A 26580-nucleotide genomic window follows, 5' to 3' on the forward strand; every position below is an offset into this window, starting at 1 on the left:
CACATCTACGTCCTACACATGGCTCCACATCTACGTCCTACACATGGCTCCACATCTACGTCCTACACATGGCTCCACATCTACGTCCTACACATGGCTCCATATCTACGTCCTACACATGGCTCCATATCTACGTCCTACACATGGCTCCATATCTACGTCCTACACATGGCTCCATATCTACGTCCTACACATGGCTCCATATCTACGTCCTACACATGGCTCCATATCTACGTCCTACACATGGCTCCATATCTACGTCCTACACATGGCTCCATATCTACGTCCTACACATGGCTCCATATCTACGTCCTACACATGGCTCCATATCTACGTCCTACACATGGCTCCATATCTACGTCCTACACATGGCTCCATATCTACGTCCTACACATGGCTCCATATCTACGTCCTACACATGGCTCCATATCTACGTCCTACACATGGCTCCATATCTACGTCCTACACATGGCTCCATATCTACGTCCTACACATGGCGCCATATCTACGTCCTACACATGGCGCCATATCTACGTCCTACACATGGCGCCATATCTACGTCCTACACATGGCGCCATATCTACGTCCTACACATGGCGCCATATCTACGTCCTACACATGGCGCCATATCTACGTCCTACACATGGCGCCATATCTACGTCCTACACATGGCGCCATATCTACGTCCTACACATGGCGCCATATCTACGTCCTACACATGGCGCCATATCTACGTCCTACACATGGCGCCATATCTACGTCCTACACATGGCGCCATATCTACGTCCTACACATGGCGCCATATCTACGTCCTACACATGGCTCCATATCTACGTCCTACACATGGCTCCATATCTACGTCCTACACATGGCTCCATATCTACGTCCTACACATGGCTCCATATCTACGTCCTACACATGGCTCCATATCTACGTCCTACACATGGCTCCATATCTACGTCCTACACATGGCTCCATATCTACGTCCTACACATGGCTCCATATCTACGTCCTACACATGGCTCCATATCTACGTCCTACACATGGCTCCATATCTACGTCCTACACATGGCTCCATATCTACGTCCTACACATGGCTCCATATCTACGTCCTACACATGGCTCCATATCTACGTCCTACACATGGCTCCATATCTACGTCCTACACATGGCTCCATATCTACGTCCTACACATGGCTCCATATCTACGTCCTACACATGGCTCCATATCTACGTCCTACACATGGCTCCATATCTACGTCCTACACATGGCTCCATATCTACGTCCTACACATGGCTCCATATCTACGTCCTACACATGGCTCCATATCTACGTCCTACACATGGCTCCATATCTACGTCCTATACATGGCTCCATATCTACGTCCTACACATGGCTCCATATCTACGTCCTACACATGGCTCCATATCTACGTCCTATACATGGCTCCATATCTACGTCCTATACATGGCTCCATATCTACGTCCTATACATGGCTCCATATCTACGTCCTATACATGGCTCCATATCTACGTCCTATACATGGCTCCATATCTACGTCCTATACATGGCTCCATATCTACGTCCTATACATGGCTCCATATCTACGTCCTATACATGGCTCCATATCTACGTCCTATACATGGCTCCACATCTACGTCCTATACATGGCTCCACATCTACGTCCTATACATGGCTCCATATCTACATCCTATACATGGCTCCATATCTATGTACTTTACATGGAGGTAGAAAGATTGTCAAGTCAGGGACTTTCTAGGGACCCTACCCTTCCAGCACCACTTAGTTCCCACTGGCCCTTTAACCTTTAACCCCACCGACCTGTATAAACACACACCTGTATAGCTCTGGAGAGCCCGTAGAGGTTAACCCCACCAACCTGTATAAACACACACCTGTATAGCTCTGGAGAGCCCGTAGAGGTTAACCCCACCGACCTGTATAAACACACACCTGTATAAACACACACCTGTATAGCTCTGGAGAGCCCGTAGAGGTTAGACGAGATCCAGGCCTCTCTGTTAATCTCCGTCCAGCTGGTGTTGTCAGGGTTAATTCTGTACTCACAGCGCTCCTCCACAGACTGACAGGGGAATCAAAACATAGACCTTTATTAGGACTATAAGTAAATAGAGTGCATTCAGAAAGTATAACGTTACAGCCTTATTCTAAAATGGATTCAATTCATTGTTTTCCTCATCAATCTACACACAATGACAAAGCGAAAAACAGGTGTAGACATTTTTTGCTAAAATATTAAAAATAGAAAACAGAAATCAACCAATCAATCAAATGTATTTATGAAGCCCTTCTTACATCAGCTGATGTCACAAAGTGCTGTACAGAAACCCAGCCTAAAACCCCCAAACAGCAAGCAATGCAGGTGTAGAAGATATAACTTAACATAAATGTTCAGACCTTTGAGAGGATCTGCAGAGAAGAATGGGAGAAACTACACAAATACAGACGAGCCGAGCTTATAGCGTCATACCCAAGAAGACTCGAGGCTGTAATCGCTGCCAAAGGTGTTTCAACAAAGGTCTGAATACTTATGTAAAAGTGATCGTTTTTTAAAAACTTGAAATACATTTGTAACCATTTCTAAAAACCTGCTTTTGCTTTGTCATTATGGAGGTATTGTGTGTAGATTGATGTGAGGGGGGGGGGGGGGGGGACAATTTAATCGATTTTAGAATAAGGCTGTAACAAAATGTGGAAAATGTCAAAGGGGCCTGAAGACTTTCCCAATGCTGGAGTAGGAGATAGTCAGTCATTTTTATTAGGATCCCCATTCGCTAACGCCAGCTAATCTTCCTGGGGTCCACATTGTATTAAGAGCTGGTTCATGTCTTCATAGTGAATTCAGGGGAACTCCCACCAGAGAAATACTGCTCAAATTCATATACACAAAAGTATGTGGACACTCCTTCAAATTAGTAGATTTGGCCGTTTCAGCCAAACACGTTGCCGACAGGTGTATAAAAAAAATTATGTTTATTTAAAAAAAAAAAATCGAGCACACAGCCATGCAATCTCCATAGACAAACATTGGCAGTAGAATGGCCTTACTGAAGAGCTCAGTGACTTTCAACGTGGCACCGTCATAGGATGCCACCTTTCCAACAAGTCGGTTGGTCAAATTTCTGCCCTGCTAGAGCTGCCCCGGTCAACTGTAAGTGATGTTATTGTGATGTGGAAACATCTAGGAGCAACAACGGCTCAGCCACGTAGTGGTAGGCCACACAAGTTCACAGAACGGAATCGCCGAGTGTTGAATTGCGTAAAAATTGTCTGTCCTCGTTTGCAACACTCACTACTGAGTTCCAAACTGCCTCTGGAAGCAACGTCAGCACAAGAACTGTTCATCGGGAGCTTCATGAAATGGGTTTCCATGGCCGAGCAGCCGCACACAAGCCTAAGATCACCATGCGCAATGCCAAGCATCGAGTGGTATAAAGCTCGCCGCCATTGGACTCTCGAGCAGTGGTTCTCTGAAGTGATGAATCACGCTCACCATCTGGCAGTCCGACGGACGAATCTGGGTTTGGCGGATGCCAGGAGAACACTACCTGCCCCAATGCATAGTGCCAACTGTAAAGTTTGGTGGAGGAGAAATAATGGTCTGGGGCTGTTTTTCATGGTTCGGTCCCCTTAGTTCCAGTGAAGAAAAATCTTAATGCTACAGCATACAATGACATTCTAGATGATTCTGTCCTCCCAACTTTGTGGCAACAGTTTGGGGAAGGCCCTTTCCTGTTTCAGCATGACAATGCTCCCGTGCACAACGCGAGGTCCATACAGAAATGGTTTGACAAGTTGTGTGGAAGAACTTGACTGGCCTGCACAGAGCCCTGACCTCAACCCCATCGAATACCTTTGGGATGAATTGGTACGCAGACTGTGAGCCAGGCCTAATCGCCCAACATCAGTGCCCGACCTCACTAATGCTCTTGTGGCTCAATGGAAGCAAGTCCTAGCAGCAATGTTCCAACATCTAGTGGAAAGCCTTCCCAGAAGAGTGGAGGATGTTATAGCAGCAATGTTCCAACATCTAGTGGAAAGCCTTCCCAGAAGAGTGGAGGCTGTTATAGCAGCAATGTTCCAACATCTAGTGGAAAGCCTTCCCAGAAGAGTGGAGGCTGTTATAGCAGCAATGTTCCAACATCTAGTGGAAAGCCTTCCCAGAAGAGTGGAGACTGTTATAGCAGCAAAGGGGGGGACCAACTTTATATTAATTCCCATGATTTTGGAATGAGATGTTCGACGAGAAGGTGTCCACATACTTTTGGTCATGTAGTATAGATTCAAAAGATAAAGACTTGCGTTACCTCCCTGAGCTAATAACAAGGCTTTAGCTCAGCAGGCTAGCACAGTCATGGTTCGAATCCCGGTCGATCACACGTACCATCATGCGTGCGTGGCTGATGTTCCAAGTCAGCGTTGTCATGGTTCTGTTCTGGGGGTCCACGATGGAATCCTCGATGATGTAGGCGTGCCTGGCCATGGTAACCGGCAGGTACTTCTCCATCCAGCGAGGGGCGCGGTTAGTTTTGGTCAGCAGTCGCCTAGAGACCAGACGGTTACCGGGAGTTACGTCCCTGAAGATGATGTCCTCCGTCAGGACGTGGTTACTGTGGGGGAGAGAAGAGAGGAGAGTTCATTGTAATATTGTATTACAGTTAGAGATATGCTGGGGAGAAAGGAGATGGGAGGGGTGATTCAGAGACACTTTACAGCTTAAAAGGATACCAAAAGATTAGAGGTAGAAACGTTGTATTTGTCAATGGCGCTGCCCGTGCCCTCACATAATGGGACAGCTACAAGGTTACGATGTCTATCCATCTCTATGCTACAACGTCTATCCATCTCTATGCTACAACGTCTATCCATCTCTATGCTACAACGTCTATCCATCTCTATGCTACAACGTCTATCCATCTCTATGCTACAACGTCTATCCATCTCTATGCTACAACATCTATCCATCTCTATGCTACAACATCTATCCATCTCTATGCTACAACATCTATCCGTCTCTATGCTACAACGTCTATCCGTCTCTATGCTACAACGTCTATCCATCTCTATGCTACAACGTCTATCCATCTCTATGCTACAACGTCTATCCATCTCTATGCTACAACGTCTATCCATCTCTATGCTACAACGTCTATCCGTCTCTATGCTACAACGTCTATCCGTCTCTATGCTACAACGTCTATCCGTCTCTATGCTACAACGTCTATCCGTCTCTATGCTACAACGTCTATCCGTCTCTATGCTACAACGTCTATCCATCTCTATGCTACAACGTCTATCCGTCTCTATGCTACAACATCTATCCATCTCTATGCTACAACATCTATCCATCTCTATGCTACAACATCTATCCATCTCTATGCTGCAATGTTACGATGTCTATCCATCTCTATGCTACAACGTTGTGATGTCTATCCATCTCTATGCTACAATGTTGTGATGTCTATCCGTCTCTATGCTACAACGTTGTGACGTCTATCCGTCTCTATGCTACAACGTTGTGACGTCTATCCATCTCTATGCTACAACGTTGCGATGTCTATCCGTCTCTATGCTACAACGTTACGCCGTCTATCCGTCTCTATGCTACAACGTTACGCCGTCTATCCGTCTCTATGCTACAACGTTACGATGTCTATCCGTCTCTATGCTACAACGTTACGATGTCTATCCGTCTCTATGCTACAACGTTACGATGTCTATCCGTCTCTATGCTACAACGTTGCGATGTCTATCCGTCTCTATGCTACAACGTTACGATATCTATCCGTCTCTATGCTACAACGTTGTGATGTCTATCCATCTCTATGCTACAACGTTACGATGTCTATCCGTCTCTATGCTACAACGTTACGACGTCTATCCGTCTCTATGCTACAACGTTGCGACGTCTATCCATCTCTATGCTACAACGTTGCGACGTCTATCCGTCTCTATGCTACAACGTTGCGACGTCTATCCGTCTCTATGCTACAACGTTACGACGTCTATCCGTCTCTATGCTACAACGTTGCGACGTCTATCCGTCTCTATGCTACAACGTCTATCCATCTCTATGCTACAACATCTATCCATCTCTATGCTACAACGTCTATCCATCTCTATGCTACAACGTCTATCCGTCTCTATGCTACAACGTCTATCCATCTCTATGCTACAACGTCTATCCGTCTCTATGCTACAACGTCTATCCGTCTCTATGCTACAACGTCTATCCGTCTCTATGCTACAACGTCTATCCGTCTCTATGCTACAACGTCTATCCGTCTCTATGCTACAACGTCTATCCGTCTCTATGCTACAACGTCTATCCGTCTCTATGCTACAACGTCTATCCGTCTCTATGCTACAACGTCTATCCATCTCTATGCTACAACGTCTATCCATCTCTATGCTACAACGTCTATCCGTCTCTATGCTACAACGTCTATCCGTCTCTATGCTACAACGTCTATCCGTCTCTATGCTACAACGTCTATCCGTCTCTATGCTACAACGTCTATCCATCTCTATGCTACAACGTCTATCCATCTCTATGCTACAACGTCTATCCGTCTCTATGCTACAACGTCTATCCGTCTCTATGCTACAACGTCTATCCATCTCTATGCTACAACGTCTATCCATCTCTATGCTACAACGTCTATCCATCTCTATGCTACGACGTCTATCCGTCTCTATGCTACAACGTGATGTCTATCCGTCTCTATGCTACAACGTCTATCCATCTCTATGCTACAACGTCTATCCGTCTCTATGCTACAACGTCTATCCATCTCTATGCTACAACGTCTATCCGTCTCTATGCTACGACGTCTATCCGTCTCTATGCTACAACGTCTATCCGTCTCTATGCTACAACGTCTATCCGTCTCTATGCTACAACGTCTATCCGTCTCTATGCTACAACGTCTATCCGTCTCTATGCTACAACGTTACGATGTCTATCCGTCTCTATGCTACAACGTTGTGATGTCTATCCGTCTCTATGCTACAACGTTGCGATGTCTATCCGTCTCTATGCTACAACGTTACGATGTCTATCCATCTCTATGCTACAACGTTACGCCGTCTATACATCTCTATGCTACAACGTTACGCCGTCTATCCGTCTCTATGCTACAACGTTACGACGTCTATCCGTCTCTATGCTACAACGTTACGACGTCTATCCGTCTCTATGCTACAACGTTGCGACGTCTATCCGTCTCTATGCTACAACGTTGCGACGTCTATCCGTCTCTATGCTACAACGTTACGACGTCTATCCGTCTCTATGCTACAACGTTACGACGTCTATCCGTCTCTATGCTACAACGTTGCGACGTCTATCCGTCTCTATGCTACAACGTTACGACGTCTATCCGTCTCTATGCTACAACGTGATGTCTATCCATCTCTATGCTACAACGTGATGTCTATCCATCTCTATGCTACAACGTCTATCCATCTCTATGCTACAACGTCTATCCATCTCTATGCTACAACGTCTATCCGTCTCTATGCTACAACGTCTATCCATCTCTATGCTACAACGTCTATCCATCTCTATGCTACAACGTCTATCCATCTCTATGCTACAACGTCTATCCATCTCTATGCTACAACGTCTATCCATCTCTATGCTACAACGTCTATCCATCTCTATGCTACAACGTCTATCCGTCTCTATGCTACAACGTCTATCCGTCTCTATGCTACAACGTCTATCCATCTCTATGCTACAACGTCTATCCGTCTCTATGCTACAACGTCTATCCGTCTCTATGCTACAACGTTACGATGTCTATCCATCTCTATGCTACAACGTTGTGATGTCTATCCATCTCTATGCTACAACGTTACGATGTCTATCCATCTCTATGCTACAACGTTACGATGTCTATCCATCTCTATGCTACAACGTTACGATGTCTATGCTACAACGTTGCGACGTCTATACGTCTCTATGCTACAACGTTACGCCGTCTATACGTCTCTATGCTACAACGTTACGCCGTCTATACATCTCTATGCTACAACGTTACGCCGTCTATACATCTCTATGCTACAACGTTACGCCGTCTATACATCTCTATGCTACAACGTTACGCCGTCTATCCGTCTCTATGCTACAACGTTACGCCGTCTATACATCTCTATGCTACAACGTTACGCCGTCTATCCATCTCTATGCTACAACGTTGTGTTGTCTATCCATCTCTATGCTATAACGTTACGATGTCTATCCATCTCTATGCTACAACGTTACGCCGTCTATCCATCTCTATGCTACAACGTTACGATATCTATACATCTCTATGCTACAACGTCTATCCATCTTTATGCTACAATGTTGTTCTTGCATTGTAAAGGGTTCTAGCTTGTAGGACATTGTTTCGCGAACAGTAACGAACAGTTTCAACATTTCTACATGCCGTGTTAGCTCTCCACTCATGCTGCACAGAAGAAGTTAACAAGAGCGCTATAAAAAAGGGGGACATCTGCTGCGCTGATAGACCGGTTTGATCCGTGAGACACATTTGACGGAAGTACCCGAAAGTTAAAAATAAATCTAGTGCCAAAACCAGTGGAGGCCGGCACATAATAATGCCTTGACATTGAGTCAATGGAAACATGTGGTTGTTACCATTCCATTGACTCCATTCTAGGCACGACTATGAGCCGTCCCCCCCTCAGCAGCCTCCCCTGCAACAAACCATTTTTCATGTTCTAGTACCGGGAGATTAACAGTAAATTGCGCTAAGCTAACGATATGCTAATTTCAATCATTTCCAAACTGCACGCAGAGACACAGAAAAATGGTTTCCATGAGTTCGTCTGACTGGGTAAGTATCTTGTAGTAACCCTTGAATTACTGACAGTGAATGTTTTGCCAGGTGTGTGTGTGTGTGCACTAACAATGCTTTAACTTCACTATGGCTTTAGTGATACAGCAAATAACCTGTTTTACAGGTTGGGCATTTATATGGGTTTGTCAAGGTCTATTTATAGTACAGCCTAGTCACATTAGGGTTAGTCAAGGTCTATTTATAGTACAGCCTAGTCACATTAGGGTTAGTCAAGGTCTATTTATAGTACAGCCTAGTCACATTAGGGTTAGTCAAGGTCTATTTATAGTACAGCCTAGTCACATTAGGAGGGTTAGTCAAGGTCTATTTATAGTACAGCCTAGTCACATTAGGAGGGTTAGTCAAGGTCTATTTATAGTACAGCCTAGTCACATTAGGAGGGTTAGTCAAGGTCTATTTATAGTACAGCCTAGTCACATTAGGGTTAGTCAAGGTCTATTTATAGTACAGCCTAGTCACATTAGGGTTAGTCAAGGTCTATTTATAGTACAGCCTAGTCACATTAGGGTTAGTCAAGGTCTATTTATAGTACAGCCTAGTCACATTAGGGTTAGTCAAGGTCTATTTATAGTACAGCCTAGTCACATTAGGGTTAGTCAAGGTCTATTTATAGTATAGCCTAGTCACATTAGGGTTAGTCAAGGTCTATTTATAGTATAGCCTAGTCACATTAGGGTTAGTCAAGGTCTATTTATAGTATAGCCTAGTCACATTAGGGTTAGTCAAGGTCTATTTATAGTACAGCCTAGTCACATTAGGGTTAGTCAAGGTCTATTTATAGTACAGCCTAGTCACATTAGGGTTAGTCAAGGTCTATTTATAGTACAGCCTAGTCACATTAGGGTTAGTCAAGGTCTATTTATAGTACAGCCTAGTCACATTAGGGGGGTTAGTCAAGGTCTATTTATAGTACAGCCTAGTCACATTAGGGGGGTTAGTCAAGGTCTATTTATAGTACAGCCTAGTCACATTAGGAGGGTTAGTCAAGGTCTATTTATAGTACAGCCTAGTCACATTAGGGTTAGTCAAGGTCTATTTATAGTACAGCCTAGTCACATTAGGGTTAGTCAAGGTCTATTTATAGTATAGCCTAGTCACATTAGGGTTTGTCAAAGTCTATTTATAGTATAGCCTAGTCACATTAGGGTTAGTCAAGGTCTATTTATAGTACAGCCTAGTCACATTAGGGTTAGTCAAGGTCTATTTATAGTATAGCCTAGTCACATTAGGGTTTGTCAAAGTCTATTTATAGTATAGCCTAGTCACATTAGGGTTAGTCAAGGTCTATTTATAGTACAGCCTAGTCACATTAGGAGGTTTAGTCAAGGTCTATTTATAAACTGGGTAGTTTGAGCCCTGAATGCTTATTGGCTGACAGCTGTGGTATATCAGACTGCATACCACAGGTATGACAAAAAAAAATATTTTCACTGCTCTGATTACATTGCCCGGACGGTATATGGTTCTCTCTGCTTCTATTTTCAATCACTTGATGCATTCGCACCTGATGCACACTACGTAAACGATAGCCAAACGTAACAGTGAAAATACACCCCGGAAATACAGAGCTACAGATAATTATATAGACCAGCGTTCTGGAAGTCAGTTAGATAACACTTGCCTGTGGATATTTTGTCTCGTATTTCCACCCGACTAAGGATGAAATCAGCAGACAACAGGTGGAGTAAGTTCAAATTAAGTTTATTCAACATTGACTTGAAATGGGACTTTTGGGGGATTGATGAACATATTGATGGGGCAGGGGTGGAAAAACTACCCAACTGTCACACTTCAGTAAAAGTATAAATACATTAATAGAAAGTTGCTCAAGTGAAAGTCACCCAGTAAAATACTACTTGAGTAAAAGTCCAAAAGTATTTGGTTTTAAATATACTTAAGTATCAAAAGTATTAATCATTTCAACTTTCTTATAGTAGGCAAAGCAGATGGCAACGTTTTAAAAAACTGACAGATAGCCAGGGACACATTCCAACACTCAGACATTATTTACAGATAGCCAGGGACACATTCCAACACTCAGACATCATTTACAGATAGCCAAGGGCACACTCCAACACTCAGACATTATTTACAGATAGCCAAGGGCACACTCCAACACTCAGACATTATTTACAAAAGATGCATTTATGTTTAGTGAGTCCGCCAGAACAGAGGTCGTAGGGATGACCACGTGTTCTCTTGATAAGTGCGTGAATTTCACAATTTTCCTGTCCTACTCAGCATTCAAAATGAGGACTTTGGGTTGTGAGGGAAAATGTATGGAGTAAAAGTACAATATTTTCTTCAGGAATGTAGTGAAGTAAAAGTTGTCAAAAATACAAATAGTAAAGTACAGATACCCCCAAAAAAACGACTTATGGTACTTTTACACCACTGTAGACAGGTTGGTTATCTAGCAACGAAACCAACACATGCAGAACAGACAGGATTGGCATAGTGTTGACAACATGTTAAATATATTTAGTCTCCAATGTTTATTGAAAACATACATTTCCACAATGAGCACTCGTTATACGTCGTTACAGTTGTTGGTTAGCTAGCTAGCTAATATTAGCATAGAGGTGACGTCAGTCAAAACAAGTCATAGTATCAAGAACAAGATAAAACGAGCTATCTGGCAGCAGCTTGTCATTGTTGGTGGCTATCTGGCTGCAGCTTGTCATTGTTGGTCGCTATCTGGCAGCAGCTTGTCATTGTTGGTCGCTATCTGGCAGCAGCTTGTCATTGTTGGTCGCCATCTGGCAGCAGCTTGTCATTGTTGGTTCGCCATCTGGCAGCAGCTTGTCATTGTTGGTTCGCCATCTGGCAGCAGCTTGTCATTGTTGGTCGCCATCTGGCAGCAGCTTGTCATTGTTGGTCGCCATCTGGCAGCAGCTTGTCATTGTTGGTCGCCATCTGGCAGCAGCTTGTCATGGTTGGTCGCCATCTGGCAGCAGCTTGTCATGGTTGGTCGCCATCTGGCAGCAGCTTGTCATGGTTGGTCGCCATCTGGCAGCAGCTTGTCATGGTTGGTCGCCATCTGGCAGCAGCTTGTCATGGTTGGTCGCCATCTGGCAGCAGCTTGTCATGGTTGGTCGCCATCTGGCAGCAGCTTGTCATGGTTGGTCGCCATCTGGCAGCAGCTTGTCATGGTTGGTCGCCATCTGGCAGCAGCTTGTCATGGTTGGTCGCCATCTGGCAGCAGCTTGTCATGGTTGGTCGCCATCTGGCAGCAGCTTGTCATGGTTGGTCGCCATCTGGCAGCAGCTTGTCATGGTTGGTCGCCATCTGGCAGCAGCTTGTCATGGTTGGTCGCCATCTGGCAGCAGCTTGTCATGGTTGGTCGCCATCTGGCAGCAGCTTGTCATGGTTGGTCGCCATCTGGCAGCAGCTTGTCATGGTTGGTCGCCATCTGGCAGCAGCTTGTCATGGTTGGTCGCCATCTGGCAGCAGCTTGTCATGGTTGGTCGCCATCTGGCAGCAGCTTGTCATGGTTGGTCGCCATCTGGCAGCAGCTTGTCATGGTTGGTCGCCATCTGGCAGCAGCTTGTCATGGTTGGTCGCCATCTGGCAGCAGCTTGTCATGGTTGGTCGCCATCTGGCAGCAGCTTGTCATGGTTGGTCGCCATCTGGCAGCAGCTTGTCATGGTTGGTCGCCATCTGGCAGCAGCTTGTCATGGTTGGTCGCCATCTGGCAGCAGCTTGTCATGGTTGGTCGCCATCTGGCAGCAGCTTGTCATGGTTGGTCGCCATCTGGCAGCAGCTTGTCATGGTTGGTCGCCATCTGGCAGCAGCTTGTCATGGTTGGTCGCCATCTGGCAGCAGCTTGTCATGGTTGGTCGCCATCTGGCAGCAGCTTGTCATGGTTGGTCGCCATCTGGCAGCAGCTTGTCATGGTTGGTCGCCATCTGGCAGCAGCTTGTCATGGTTGGTCGCCATCTGGCAGCAGCTTGTCATGGTTGGTCGCCATCTGGCAGCAGCTTGTCATGGTTGGTCGCCATCTGGCAGCAGCTTGTCATGGTTGGTCGCCATCTGGCAGCAGCTTGTCATGGTTGGTCGCCATCTGGCAGCAGCTTGTCATGGTTGGTCGCCATCTGGCAGCAGCTTGTCATGGTTGGTCGCCATCTGGCAGCAGCTTGTCATGGTTGGTCGCCATCTGGCAGCAGCTTGTCATGGTTGGTCGCCATCTGGCAGCAGCTTGTCATGGTTGGTCGCCATCTGGCAGCAGCTTGTCATGGTTGGTCGCCATCTGGCAGCAGCTTGTCATGGTTGGTCGCCATCTGGCAGCAGCTTGTCATGGTTGGTCGCCATCTGGCAGCAGCTTGTCATGGTTGGTCGCCATCTGGCAGCAGCTTGTCATGGTTGGTCGCCATCTGGCAGCAGCTTGTCATGGTTGGTCGCCATCTGGCAGCAGCTTGTCATGGTTGGTCGCCATCTGGCAGCAGCTTGTCATGGTTGGTCGCCATCTGGCAGCAGCTTGTCATGGTTGGTCGCCATCTGGCAGCAGCTTGTCATGGTTGGTCGCCATCTGGCAGCAGCTTGTCATGGTTGGTCGCCATCTGGCAGCAGCTTGTCATGGTTGGTCGCCATCTGGCAGCAGCTTGTCATGGTTGGTCGCCATCTGGCAGCAGCTTGTCATGGTTGGTCGCCATCTGGCAGCAGCTTGTCATGGTTGGTCGCCATCTGGCAGCAGCTTGTCATGGTTGGTCGCCATCTGGCAGCAGCTTGTCATGGTTGGTCGCCATCTGGCAGCAGCTTGTCATGGTTGGTCGCCATCTGGCAGCAGCTTGTCATGGTTGGTCGCCATCTGGCAGCAGCTTGTCATGGTTGGTCGCCATCTGGCAGCAGCTTGTCATGGTTGGTCGCCATCTGGCAGCAGCTTGTCATGGTTGGTCGCCATCTGGCAGCAGCTTGTCATGGTTGGTCGCCATCTGGCAGCAGCTTGTCATTGTTGGTCGCCATCTGGCAGCAGCTTGTCATTGTTGGTCGCCATCTGGCAGCAGCTTGTCATTGTTGGTCGCCATCTGGCAGCAGCTTGTCATTGTTGGTCGCCATCTGGCAGCAGCTTGTCATTGTTGGTCGCCATCTGGCAGCAGCTTGTCATTGTTGGTCGCCATCTGGCAGCAGCTTGTCATTGTTGGTCGCCATCTGGCAGCAGCTTGTCATTGTTGGTCGCCATCTGGCAGCAGCTTGTCATTGTTGGTCGCCATCTGGCAGCAGCTTGTCATTGTTGGTCGCCATCTGGCAGCAGCTTGTCATTGTTGGTCGCCATCTGGCAGCAGCTTGTCATTGTTGGTCGCCATCTGGCAGCAGCTTGTCATTGTTGGTCGCCATCTGGCAGCAGCTTGTCATTGTTGGTCGCCATCTGGCAGCAGCTTGTCATTGTTGGTCGCCATCTGGCAGCAGCTTGTCATGGTTGGTCGCCATCTGGCAGCAGCTTGTCATGGTTGGTCGCCATCTGGCAGCAGCTTGTCATGGTTGGTCGCCATCTGGCAGCAGCTTGTCATGGTTGGTCGCCATCTGGCAGCAGCTTGTCATGGTTGGTCGCCATCTGGCAGCAGCTTGTCATGGTTGGTCGCCATCTGGCAGCAGCTTGTCATGGTTGGTCGCCATCTGGCAGCAGCTTGTCATGGTTGGTCGCCATCTGGCAGCAGCTTGTCATGGTTGGTCGCCATCTGGCAGCAGCTTGTCATGGTTGGTCGCCATCTGGCAGCAGCTTGTCATGGTTGGTCGCCATCTGGCAGCAGCTTGTCATGGTTGGTCGCCATCTGGCAGCAGCTTGTCATGGTTGGTCGCCATCTGGCAGCAGCTTGTCATGGTTGGTCGCCATCTGGCAGCAGCTTGTCATGGTTGGTCGCCATCTGGCAGCAGCTTGTCATGGTTGGTCGCCATCTGGCAGCAGCTTGTCATGGTTGGTCGCCATCTGGCAGCAGCTTGTCATGGTTGGTCGCCATCTGGCAGCAGCTTGTCATGGTTGGTCGCCATCTGGCAGCAGCTTGTCATGGTTGGTCGCCATCTGGCAGCAGCTTGTCATGGTTGGTCGCCATCTGGCAGCAGCTTGTCATGGTTGGTCGCCATCTGGCAGCAGCTTGTCATGGTTGGTCGCCATCTGGCAGCAGCTTGTCATGGTTGGTCGCCATCTGGCAGCAGCTTGTCATGGTTGGTCGCCATCTGGCAGCAGCTTGTCATGGTTGGTCGCCATCTGGCAGCAGCTTGTCATGGTTGGTCGCCATCTGGCAGCAGCTTGTCATGGTTGGTCGCCATCTGGCAGCAGCTTGTCATGGTTGGTCGCCATCTGGCAGCAGCTTGTCATGGTTGGTCGCCATCTGGCAGCAGCTTGTCATGGTTGGTCGCCATCTGGCAGCAGCTTGTCATGGTTGGTCGCCATCTGGCAGCAGCTTGTCATTGTTGGTCGCCATCTGGCAGCAGCTTGTCATTGTTGGTCGCCATCTGGCAGCAGCTTGTCATTGTTGGTCGCCATCTGGCAGCAGCTTGTCATTGTTGGTCGCCATCTGGCAGCAGCTTGTCATTGTTGGTCGCCATCTGGCAGCAGCTTGTCATTGTTGGTCGCCATCTGGCAGCAGCTTGTCATTGTTGGTCGCCATCTGGCAGCAGCTTGTCATTGTTGGTCGCCATCTGGCAGCAGCTTGTCATTGTTGGTCGCCATCTGGCAGCAGCTTGTCATTGTTGGTCGCCATCTGGCAGCAGCTTGTCATTGTTGGTCGCCATCTGGCAGCAGCTTGTCATTGTTGGTCGCCATCTGGCAGCAGCTTGTCATTGTTGGTCGCCATCTGGCAGCAGCTTGTCATTGTTGGTCGCCATCTGGCAGCAGCTTGTCATTGTTGGTCGCCATCTGGCAGCAGCTTGTCATTGTTGGTCGCCATCTGGCAGCAGCTTGTCATTGTTGGTCGCCATCTGGCAGCAGCTTGTCATTGTTGGTCGCCATCTGGCAGCAGCTTGTCATTGTTGGTCGCCATCTGGCAGCAGCTTGTCATTGTTGGTCGCCATCTGGCAGCAGCTTGTCATTGTTGGTCGCCATCTGGCAGCAGCTTGTCATTGTTGGTCGCCATCTGGCAGCAGCTTGTCATTGTTGGTCGCCATCTGGCAGCAGCTTGTCATTGTTGGTCGCCATCTGGCAGCAGCTTGTCATTGTTGGTCGCCATCTGGCAGCAGCTTGTCATTGTTGGTCGCCATCTGGCAGCAGCTTGTCATTGTTGGTCGCCATCTGGCAGCAGCTTGTCATTGTTGGTCGCCATCTGGCAGCAGCTTGTCATTGTTGGTCGCCATCTGGCAGCAGCTTGTCATTGTTGGTCGCCATCTGGCAGCAGCTTGTCATTGTTGGTCGCCATCTGGCAGCAGCTTGTCATTGTTGGTCGCCATCTGGCAGCAGCTTGTCATTGTTGGTCGCCATCTGGCAGCAGCTTGTCATTGTTGGTCGCCATCTGGCAGCAGCTTGTCATTGTTGGTCGCCATCTGGCAGCAGCTTGTCATTGTTGGTCGCCATCTGGCAGCAGCTTGTCATTGTTGGTCGCCATCTGGCAGCAGCTTGTCATTGTTGGTCGCCATCTGGCAGCAGCTTGTCATTGTTGGTCGCCATCTGGCAGCAGCTTGTCATTGTTGGTCGCCATCTGGCAGCAGCTTGTCATGGTTGGTCGCCATCTGGCAGCAGCTTGTCATGGTTGGTCGCCATCTGGCAGCAGCTTGTCATGGTTGGTCGCCATCTGGCAGCAGCTTGTCATGGTTGGTCGCCATCTGGCAGCAGCTTGTCATGGTTGGTCGCCATCTGGCAGCAGCTTGTCATGGTTGGTCGCCATCTGGCAGCAGCTTGTCATGGTTGGTCGCCATCTGGCAGCAGCTTGTCATGGTTGGTCGCCATCTGGCAGCAGCTTGTCATGGTTGGTCGCCATCTGGCAGCAGCTTGTCATGGTTGGTCGCCATCTGGCAGCAGCTTGTCATGGTTGGTCGCCATCTGGCAGCAGCTTGTCATGGTTGGTCGCCATCTGGCAGCAGCTTGTCATGGTTGGTCGCCATCTGGCAGCAGCTTGTCATGGTTGGTCGCCATCTGGCAGCAGCTTGTCATGGTTGGTCGCCATCTGGCAGCAGCTTGTCATGGTTGGTCGCCATCTGGCAGCAGCTTGTCATGGTTGGTCGCCATCTGGCAGCAGCTTGTCATGGTTGGTCGCCATCTGGCAGCAGCTTGTCATGGTTGGTCGCCATCTGGCAGCAGCTTGTCATGGTTGGTCGCCATCTGGCAGCAGCTTGTCATGGTTGGTCGCCATCTGGCAGCAGCTTGTCATGGTTGGTCGCCATCTGGCAGCAGCTTGTCATGGTTGGTCGCCATCTGGCAGCAGCTTGTCATTGTTGGTCGCTATCTGGCAGCAGCTTGTCATTGTTGGTCGCTATCTGGCAGCAGCTTGTCATTGTTGGTCGCTATCTGGCAGCAGCTTGTCATTGTTGGTCGCTATCTGGCAGCAGCTTGTCATTGTTGGTCGCTATCTGGCAGCAGCTTGTCATTGTTGGTCGCTATCTGGCAGCAGCTTGTCATTGTTGGTCGCTATCTGGCAGCAGCTTGTCATTGTTGGTCGCTATCTGGCAGCAGCTTGTCATTGTTGGTCGCTATCTGGCAGCAGCTTGTCATTGTTGGTCGCTATCTGGCAGCAGCTTGTCATTGTTGGTCGCTATCTGGCAGCAGCTTGTCATTGTTGGTCGCTATCTGGCAGCAGCTTGTCATTGTTGGTCGCTATCTGGCAGCAGCTTGTCATTGTTGGTCGCTAACTGGCCATCCAAAACCACAACAACAAGACAGACTTCCGCCCCACTGAGGCGCACGCATAATTTTCATGATGTCAGCTAACGCGTCTATAAATGCGTGGCGTTGTCCTCATAATTTGAATGCGTCACACGTTCCGTGGCTAGGGTATCTTTCTTACCTGTAGAGGCTAGTCCTTCATCATAACTCTCAGTTCCATAGGGTTAGGGTTCCCACACGAACATAATTATATACTACAGCGCTTGTATACATGTAACAGTATAACTTTAGACCGTCCCCTCGCCCCGACCCGGGCGCGAACCAGGGACCCTTTGCACACATCAACAACAGTCACCCGCGAAGCATCGTTACCCATCGCTCCACAAAAGCCGCGGCCCTTGCAGAGCAAGGGGAACCACTACTTCTAGGTTTCAGAGCAAGTGACGTAACCGACTGAAAGGCTGCGCGCACCACCGCTAACTAGCTAGCCATTTCACATCGGTTACATACAGATGGAAGACAGAGTGGATTACCTGTGCTATTGTCACTGAAAATTACTGCTAGCTGCAACTGTGTACAATAAATGTGACTTTTTACATTTGTGAAATAATTTATGTGATATGAAAGTAGCGATATGTTTCTAGGACCGTACCGCAATTGAGTATCGATTCACATTTAGATTCACATTTCGATTTAGATTCACAATTAGATTCACATTTAGATGGAGTATTTGTCTGTTTTGGCTTCCAGAGCCAATCCGCCCTATAAACAGAACGTGTAAGGTCCTTGGGCAAAGGCAGCGTTTCCCAAACGCCAAGGGGTGTACGTTTGGATTTTTGCCCTAACACTACACAGCTGATTCAAATAATGAACTCATCATCAAGGAGTAAGGAGAGGCTCCTTTTGTCCAGTATTGGGCTAGGGTATCTTTCTTACCTGTAGGGGTATCTTTCTTACCTGTAGGGGTTGGGGTATCGCTCCCAGAAAGCGATGCAGACTTGGTCCCAGGAACTTTTCAGAAGACCCACACAGGCAAAGTACTTCACCATTGTTCCCGTAAAAAGACGACTTTATATGTACACTTTGGTAAATACCTGTTAGAAGAATAGTACACGAGAGTAAGATCAAATTAGCTAGTATATGATCAATTACATGCACATTTGCCCAATTAATCGTGAAATTAGAAGGCTGCAACAAAAAGCGAAACTCCTAGGCAAAGCATAGAAAGTGGAACGTTGCGCTTTAAAATGACAGCTGTCCATCAACTTTGGTTAAATTAAAAACAGTTAACGTGCGCACAAGCCATAGTTAGCTAAGTTAACGTTTACCCGTCTGTCCATATTAACGCTATATGCATGTCCATATACCGCTCGATATGCAACCCAGTTCTGCTAACGACATCGCTAGTGACAGTTTGACAGGAAACGGTCACGTCTGCACTCAGTCCCTCGAGTCTTACTAGAATGCTAAGGTAACGAGCTAGTTAGCTTAGCATAGAGTGGGTGGTAAACGCCATCAATTAATTAGCTACATAGCTAAAGTGACCCATTTTCATATGAGGAAAAAGAAAATCTACACATCTTTCCGCTTGAATATGAAACGGTAAGAAAGCCACTTACCTCGTTGGCAATACCATTTACAGCGGAGATAAGTGCATTTTCTACTACTTTTAGAAGAATGTAGCTTGCAGCTACACGACAGACTGATTCCGGCCAATTGAAAGGGAAGGTCAAGAATAACGACATATCCGGTGAGACCAAGACCAGAGAGGAAGCGGTGAAGCGAAAGCGATCCAAAATCTGGCTTCTCCACAGCAGGTGGCGTTGTTTCGGGGGAAGGAGGGTGGTGGAAGCAGAGAAGGCGCTTGAATCTGATTGCGGTGGAAATAAGGATGAATGGACGTTTGTCCAAAATGATGAAAAATTAAGTAAAATGATTGTGGGAAAGGAATCGTCTAGTGTTGTTTTTACCCCTTTGTATCTGGTAAGAGTTGGTTTTCTGGGAGTATTGGGGCTGTTCTTATATCACAGTGATTGGGGCCTGATTTGGTAGATCAGGGAGAGTGTCCAAAATGGTGAAAAAAGCCTTGGGTAAAGTAGTCAGTGAAATACAAGAGGGTGCTTGCATTGATTTTGTGTGTTTCAGCTGATCAGAAGGAACAGCAGCATACCACCCTGCATACCACTACTTGCTTGCTTCTGAAGCTAAGCAGGGTTGGTCCTGGTCAGTCCCTGGATGGGAGACCAGATGCTGCTGGAAGTGGTGTTGGAGAGCCAGTAGGAGGCACTCTTTCCTCTGGTCTAAAAAATATCCCAATTCCCCAGGGCAGTGATTGGGGACACTGCCTCTGTGTAGGGTGCCGTCTTTCGGATGGGACGTTAAACGGGTGTCCTGACTCTCTGAGGTCATTAAAGATCCCATGGCACTTATCGTAAGAGTAGGGGTGTTAACCCCGGTGTCCTGGCTAAATTCCCAATCTGGCCCTCAAACCATCATGGTCACCTAATAATCCCCAGTTTACAATTGGCTCATTCATCCCCCTCCTCTCCCCTGTAACTATTCCCCAGGTCGTTGCTGCAAATGAGAACGTGTTCTCAGTCAACTTACCTGGTAAAATAACGGTAAAATAAATCAAATAAAATAAAATTTGTTGGCCTCACTCAAGTGAATTATTATCCTGTGTCGTGTTTTTAGCTACAGAGCAGGGAACCCGTCAAAGGAATAACGCTAAGGAAAATTCCTGGAGTGGTCGACGTTCATAGGATGAATTGTGTGGTTGATTGAAGGAAAGAGAAGAGTTTGTCTATTCTGTTTTTCGATGTGGAGTCCTAAACCGAGTGCAGCTGTGATATGTGTACTACTCTGTCTTTTGTATCAAATCAAATCTAATTGTATTTGTTACATGCGCCGAATACAACAAGTGTAGACTTTACCGTGAAATGCTTACTTACAAGCCCTTAACCGACAGTGTAGTTCAAGCAGAAGAAAATATTTACCAAGTAGAATAGAATACAAAGTAATAATAAAAGTAACACAATAACAATAGCGAGGCTATATACAGGGTATTACGGTACAGAGTCAATGTGGAGGCTATATACAGGGTATTACGGTACAGAGTCAATGTGGAGGCTATATACAGGGTATTACGGTACAGAGTCAATGTGGAGGCTATATACAGGGTATTACGGTACAGAGTCAATGTGGAGGCTATATACAGGGTATTACGGTACAGAGTCAATGTGGAGGCTATATACAGGGTATTACGGTACAGAGTCAATGTGGAGGCTATATACAGGGTATTACGGTACAGAGTCAATGTGGAGGCTATATACAGGGTATTACGGTACAGAGTCAATGTGGAGGCTATATACAGGGTATTACGGTACAGAGTCAATGTGGAGGCTATATACAGGGTATTACGGTACAGAGTCAATGTGGAGGATATATACAGGGGGTACCGGTACAGAGTCAATGTGGAGGCTATATACAGGGGGCACCGGTACCGAGTCAATGTGGAGGGGTACAGGCTAGTTGAGGTAATCTGTACATGTAAGTGGGGGCGAAGTGACTATGCATACAAACAGTGAGTGTACTAAAGGGTGGGGGGTCAATGTAAATTGTCCGGTGGCGATTTTATGAATTGTTCAGCAGTCTTATGGCTTGGGGGTAGAAGCTGTTGAGGAGCCTTTTGGTCATAGACTTGGTGCTCCGGTACCGCTTGCCATGTGGTAGCAGAGATAACAGTCTATGTGTCTGGAGTTTAACAATTTTATAGGCTTTCCTCTGACACGCCTATTATATAGGTCCTGGATGGCAGGAAGCTTGGCCTAAGTGATGTATAGGGCCGTTCGCACTACCCTCTGTGTCGCCTTACGGTCAGATGCCGAGCAGTTGCCATACCAGGCGGTGATGCAACCAGTCAGGAGGCTCTCGATGGTGCAGCTGTAGAACTTTTTGAGGATCTGGGGACACATGCCAAATCTTTTCAGTCTCCTGAGGGGGAATAGGTTTTGTCGTGCCCTCTTCATGACTGTCTTGGTATGTTTGGACCATGATAGTTCATTGGTGATGTGGACACCAAGGAACTTGAGACTCTCGACCCGCTCCACTACAGCCCCGTCGATGATAATGGGGGCGTGTTCGGTCCTCCTTTTCCTGTAGTCCACGATCAGCTCCTTAGTCTTGGTCACGTTGAGGGAGAGGTTGTTGTCCTGGCACCACACTGCCAGTTCTCTGACCTCCTCCCTATAGGCTGTCTCATCATTGTCGGTGATCAGGCCTACCACTGTTGTGTTGTCAGAAAACTTAATGATGGTGTTGGAGTCGTGTTTGGCCACGCAGTTGTGGGTGAACAGGGAGTACAGGAGGGGACTAAGTACACACCCCTGAGGGGCCCCAGTGTTAAGGATCAGCGTGGCAGACGTGTTGTTACCTACTCTTACCACCTGGGGGCGGCCCGTCAGGAAGTCCAGGATCCAGTTGCAAAGGGTGGTGTTTAGTCCCAGAGTCCTTGGCTTAGTGATGAGCTTCTTGGGCACTATGGTGTTTAACACTGAGCTGTAGTCAATGAACAGCATTCTCACATAGGTGTTCCTTTTGTCCAGGTGAGAAAGGGCAGTGTGGAGTGCGATTTGAGATTGCATCATCTGTGGATCTGTTTGGGCGGTATGCGAATTGGAGTGGGTCTAGGGTGTCCAGGAGGATGCTGTTGATGTGAGCCATGACCAGCCTTTCAAAGCACTTCATGGCTACTGACGTGAATGCCACGGGGCGGTAATCATTTAGGCAGGTTACCTTCGCTTCCTTGGGCACAGGGACTATTGTGGTATGTTTGAAACATGTAGGTATTACAGACTCAGTCAGGGAAAGGTTGAAAATGTCAGTGAAGACACTTGCCAATTGGTCCGCGCATGCTTTGAGTACGCGTCCTGGTAATCCGTCTGGCCCAGCTGCTTTGTGAATGTTGACCTGTTTAAAGGTTTTGTTCACATCGGCTACCGAGAGCTTTATCACACAGTCATCCAGAACAGCTGGTGCTCTCGTGCATGCTTCAGTGTTGCTTGCCTCGAAGTGAGCATAAAAGGCATTTAGCTCGTCTGGTAGGCTCACGTCACTGGGCAGCTCGCGTCTGGGTTTCCCTTTGTACTCCGTAAAAGTTTCCAGGCCATTGCAGTGTAAGAGATGTGAACATTTGGGCCATGTAGAGAGTGTCTGCAGATGGAAGGAGCCCAGATTCGGGACATGTGGGGAAGATCACTTTAATGGAGATTGTATAGAAGAAGAGAATTTGCAAATGAATAAAGTGTTGTATTTGTGGAGGAGAACCCGAGGCAACATCTTTGGAATGCCCAAATAAGGTGAAAGAGATGGAGGTTGACAAAATCTGTCTCCTATTATCTATGCGGAGGCAGTAGAAAGAGCAGAAGGCCCGATGGTAGTGAATAACAGGGGAGCTATACAGCAACATGCATCCAGGCCTGCTTGTCACCAGCAGGATCACGACATGTGAAGAAAGTGGACTTTGTTGCTTTTATAGCAATGGTGATAAATGCATGGCGCAAGTAAAAATAGATAAAAAGTTAAGAAAGTTTAACATGATTGTTTCTGCAATGGTTGATGAACATATTTAACATCTGAGGAGCTATATGGATTACTGCCTCATACAGCCCCACCCTCTCAGGCCCCAGAGCCCGAAGAGGGGATTTGAGCTTTTAAATGACTGAAGGAGGGGGAATATATATATTAATGTAATTTTTTTTCATAGTTTGTGTGGATTAATGTTCATTTTCTCTTCCCCGTAGTGGAATTTACTTTTATTTTAGTACATTTTTTCACCCAGTTGGTGGCGACAATTGTTTCGTTAACCAAGCTAGGTTGCTTTTTTTGTATGGATGTCAATGAGAGGGTTGAATTCGATCAACAACAAAAATGTATAGCTTTGGTGCTACTTGAGGCTTGTTTGATCGAATAAACGTCTTGGAATGCTGAAGTTGTCATGAGTGTGTTGTCATAAGTAGGACACGCGACACACCGGCAACTTTGATAAAAAACACATATAGGAGTTGAGCCAGAGATCCTTTTGCTAATATCTATGATTGTGCCTGTTCTCCACATGCGTATCTGCCCTCTAATTGTCTAGAATGGTCCCACCTGACCTTGCCTCCCGACCTCCTTCCATTTCTGAAGACATTTCATTTAATTGTTAGAGCGGTCTCTTAACTGTGAATATATTTTCCATAACCAAAAATATTGTATTTTCAGCTGTTTTAAGCTGGTGAACAAAACCGAAAGTAAAAGACGCACAAACGAAACTTAAGAATGGGAAGGAGAGAAAAAGAGCAACATAGAACAGATCTACAGCTTCTTAGACTGGCTTTCAATGAGAATGACAGATCTACTGCTTCTTAGACGTTTCTATGCGAATATTATAGTATTAAAATGCTTTTGCCCGGACAATATAATGCATAATCTGTGGCAAAAGCCATCCCTGTGCATCCTCATATTGACAGCCAGGTGGCAGTATACGACCATGTTAACATCTGTTATCCTCATATTGACAGTCAGGTGACTGTATAAGACCTGTTAACATCTCTTATCCTCACATTGACAGTCAGGTGACTGTAGAAGACCTGTTAACATCTATTATCCTCATATTGACAGTCAGGTGACTATGTTAACATCTATTATCCTCACATTGACAGTCAGGGGACTGTATGTTAACATCTGTTATCCTCATATTGACAGTCAGCTGACTGTATGTTAACATCTATTATCCTCATATTGACAGTCAGGAGACTGTATAAGACCTGTTAACATCTATTATCCTCACATTGACAGTCAGGTGACTGTAGAAGACCTGTTAACATCTCTTATCCTCACATTGACAGTCAGGTGACTGTAGAAGACCTGTTAACATCTATTATCCTCATATTGACAGTCAGGTGACTGTATGTTAACATCTATTATCCTCATATTGACAGTCAGGTGACTGTATGTTAACATCTATTATCCTCATATTGACAGTCAGGTGACTGTATGAGACCTGTTAACATCTCTTATCCTCACATTGACAGTCAGGTGACTGTATGTTAACATCTATTATCCTCATAGTGACAGTCAGGTGACTGTATAAGACCTGTTAACAACTATTATCCTCATATTGACAGTCAGGTGACTGTATGTTAACATCTATTATCCTCATATTGACAGTCAGGTGACTGTATAAGACCTGTTAACATCTATTATCCTCATATTGACAGTCAGGTGACTGTATGTTAACATCTCTTATCCTCACATTGACAGTCAGGTGACTGTATGTTAACATCTATTATCCTCACATTGACAGTCAGGTGACTGTATAAGACCTGTTAACCTCTGTTATCCTCACATTGACAGTCAGGTGACTGTATGTTAACATCTATTATCCTCATATTGACAGTCAGGTGACTGACTGTATGTTAACATCTATTATCCTCACATTGACAGTCAGGTGACTGTATGAGACCTGTTAACATCTGTTATCCTCACAGTGACAGTCAGGTGACTGTATGTTAACATCTCTTATCCTCATATTGACAGTCAGCTGACTGTATGTTAACATCTATTATCCTCATATTGACAGCCAGGTGACTGTATAAGACCTGTTAACATCTGTTACCCTCACATTGACAGTCAGGTGACTGTAGAAGACCTGTTAACATCTATTATCCTCACATTGACAGTCAGGTGACTGTATGTTAACATCTATTATCCTCATAGTGACAGTCAGGTGACTGTATAAGACCTGTTAACATCTATTATCCTCACAGTGACAGTCAGGTGACTGTATGTTAACATCTCTTATCCTCATATTGACAGTCAGGTGACTGTATAAGACCTGTTAACATCTCTTATCCTCATATTGACAGTCAGGTGACTGTATAAGACCTGTTAACATCTCTTATCCTCACATTGACAGTCAGGTGACTGTAGAAGACCTGTTAACATCTATTATCCTCATATTGACAGTCAGGTGACTGTATAAGACCTGTTAACATCTCTTATCCTCATATTGACAGTCAGGTGACTGTATAAGACCTGTTAACATCTATTATCCTCACATTGACAGTCAGGTGACTGTATGTTAACATCTATTATCCTCACATTGACAGTCAGGTGACTGTATAAGACCTGTTAACATCTGTTATCCTCACATTGACAGTCAGGTGACTTGATAAGACCTGTTAACATCTATTATCCTCATATTGACAGTCAGGTGACTGTATGTTAACATCTCTTATCCTCATATTGACAGTCAGGTGACTGTATGTTAACATCTATTATCCTCATAGTGACAGTCAGGTGACTGTATAAGACCTGTTAACATCTATTATCCTCATATTGACAGCCAGGTGACTGTATGTTAACATCTATTATCCTCACAGTGACAGTCAGGTGACTGTATGTTAACATCTATTATCCTCATAGTGACAGTCAAGTGACTGTATAAGATCTGTTAACATCTGTTATCCTCACATTGACAGCCAGGTGACTGTATGTTAACATCTATTATCCTCACATTGACAGTCAGGTGACTGTATGTTAACATCTCTTATCCTCATATTGACAGTCAGGTGACTGTCGGTTAACATCTATTATCCTCACAGTGACAGTCAGGTGACTGTATGTTAACATCTATTATCCTCACATTGACAGTCAGGTGACTGTATGAGACCTGTTAACATCTGTTATCCTCATATTGACAACCAGGTGACTGTATAAGACCTGTTAACATCTGTTATCCTCACATTGACAGTCAGGTGACTGTATGTTAACATCTATTATCCTCATATTGACAGCCAGGTGACTGTATGAGACCTGTTAACATCTGTTATCCTCATATTGACAGCCAGGTGACTGTATGTTAACATCTATTATCC

At 46.5% G+C, this 26580-nt stretch overlaps 1 protein-coding gene across 5 annotated transcripts in view; it reads right to left on the minus strand.

Moving 5' to 3' along the window:
- Positions 1-19406, minus strand: part of LOC129843327 (PRELI domain-containing protein 1, mitochondrial-like) — a 37665-nt gene extending 18259 nt beyond the window's left edge. For 2 of the 5 annotated variants that reach the window (XM_055911956.1, XM_055911959.1), the window contains exons 1-4: positions 19282-19404; positions 18620-18756; positions 4428-4653; positions 1992-2105 (exon numbers count right to left, since the gene is read on the minus strand). In XM_055911956.1, the coding sequence (XP_055767931.1) occupies positions 1992-2105; positions 4428-4653; positions 18620-18711 (432 nt within the window). In that variant the 5' untranslated portion in view covers positions 18712-18756; positions 19282-19404. Of the gene's footprint in view, positions 1-1991; positions 2106-4427; positions 4654-18619; positions 18757-18990; positions 19089-19281 lie in introns of those variants that run through there. The other 3 variants (XM_055911957.1, XM_055911958.1, XM_055911960.1) reach the window with 3 other exon arrangements.
- Between the last annotated feature and the right edge of the window lie 7174 nt (positions 19407-26580).

The sequence above is a fragment of the Salvelinus fontinalis genome, unplaced genomic scaffold (genome assembly GCF_029448725.1).
Source record: "Salvelinus fontinalis isolate EN_2023a unplaced genomic scaffold, ASM2944872v1 scaffold_0114, whole genome shotgun sequence".
In the NCBI taxonomy this organism is placed as follows: Eukaryota; Metazoa; Chordata; class Actinopteri; order Salmoniformes; family Salmonidae; genus Salvelinus; species Salvelinus fontinalis.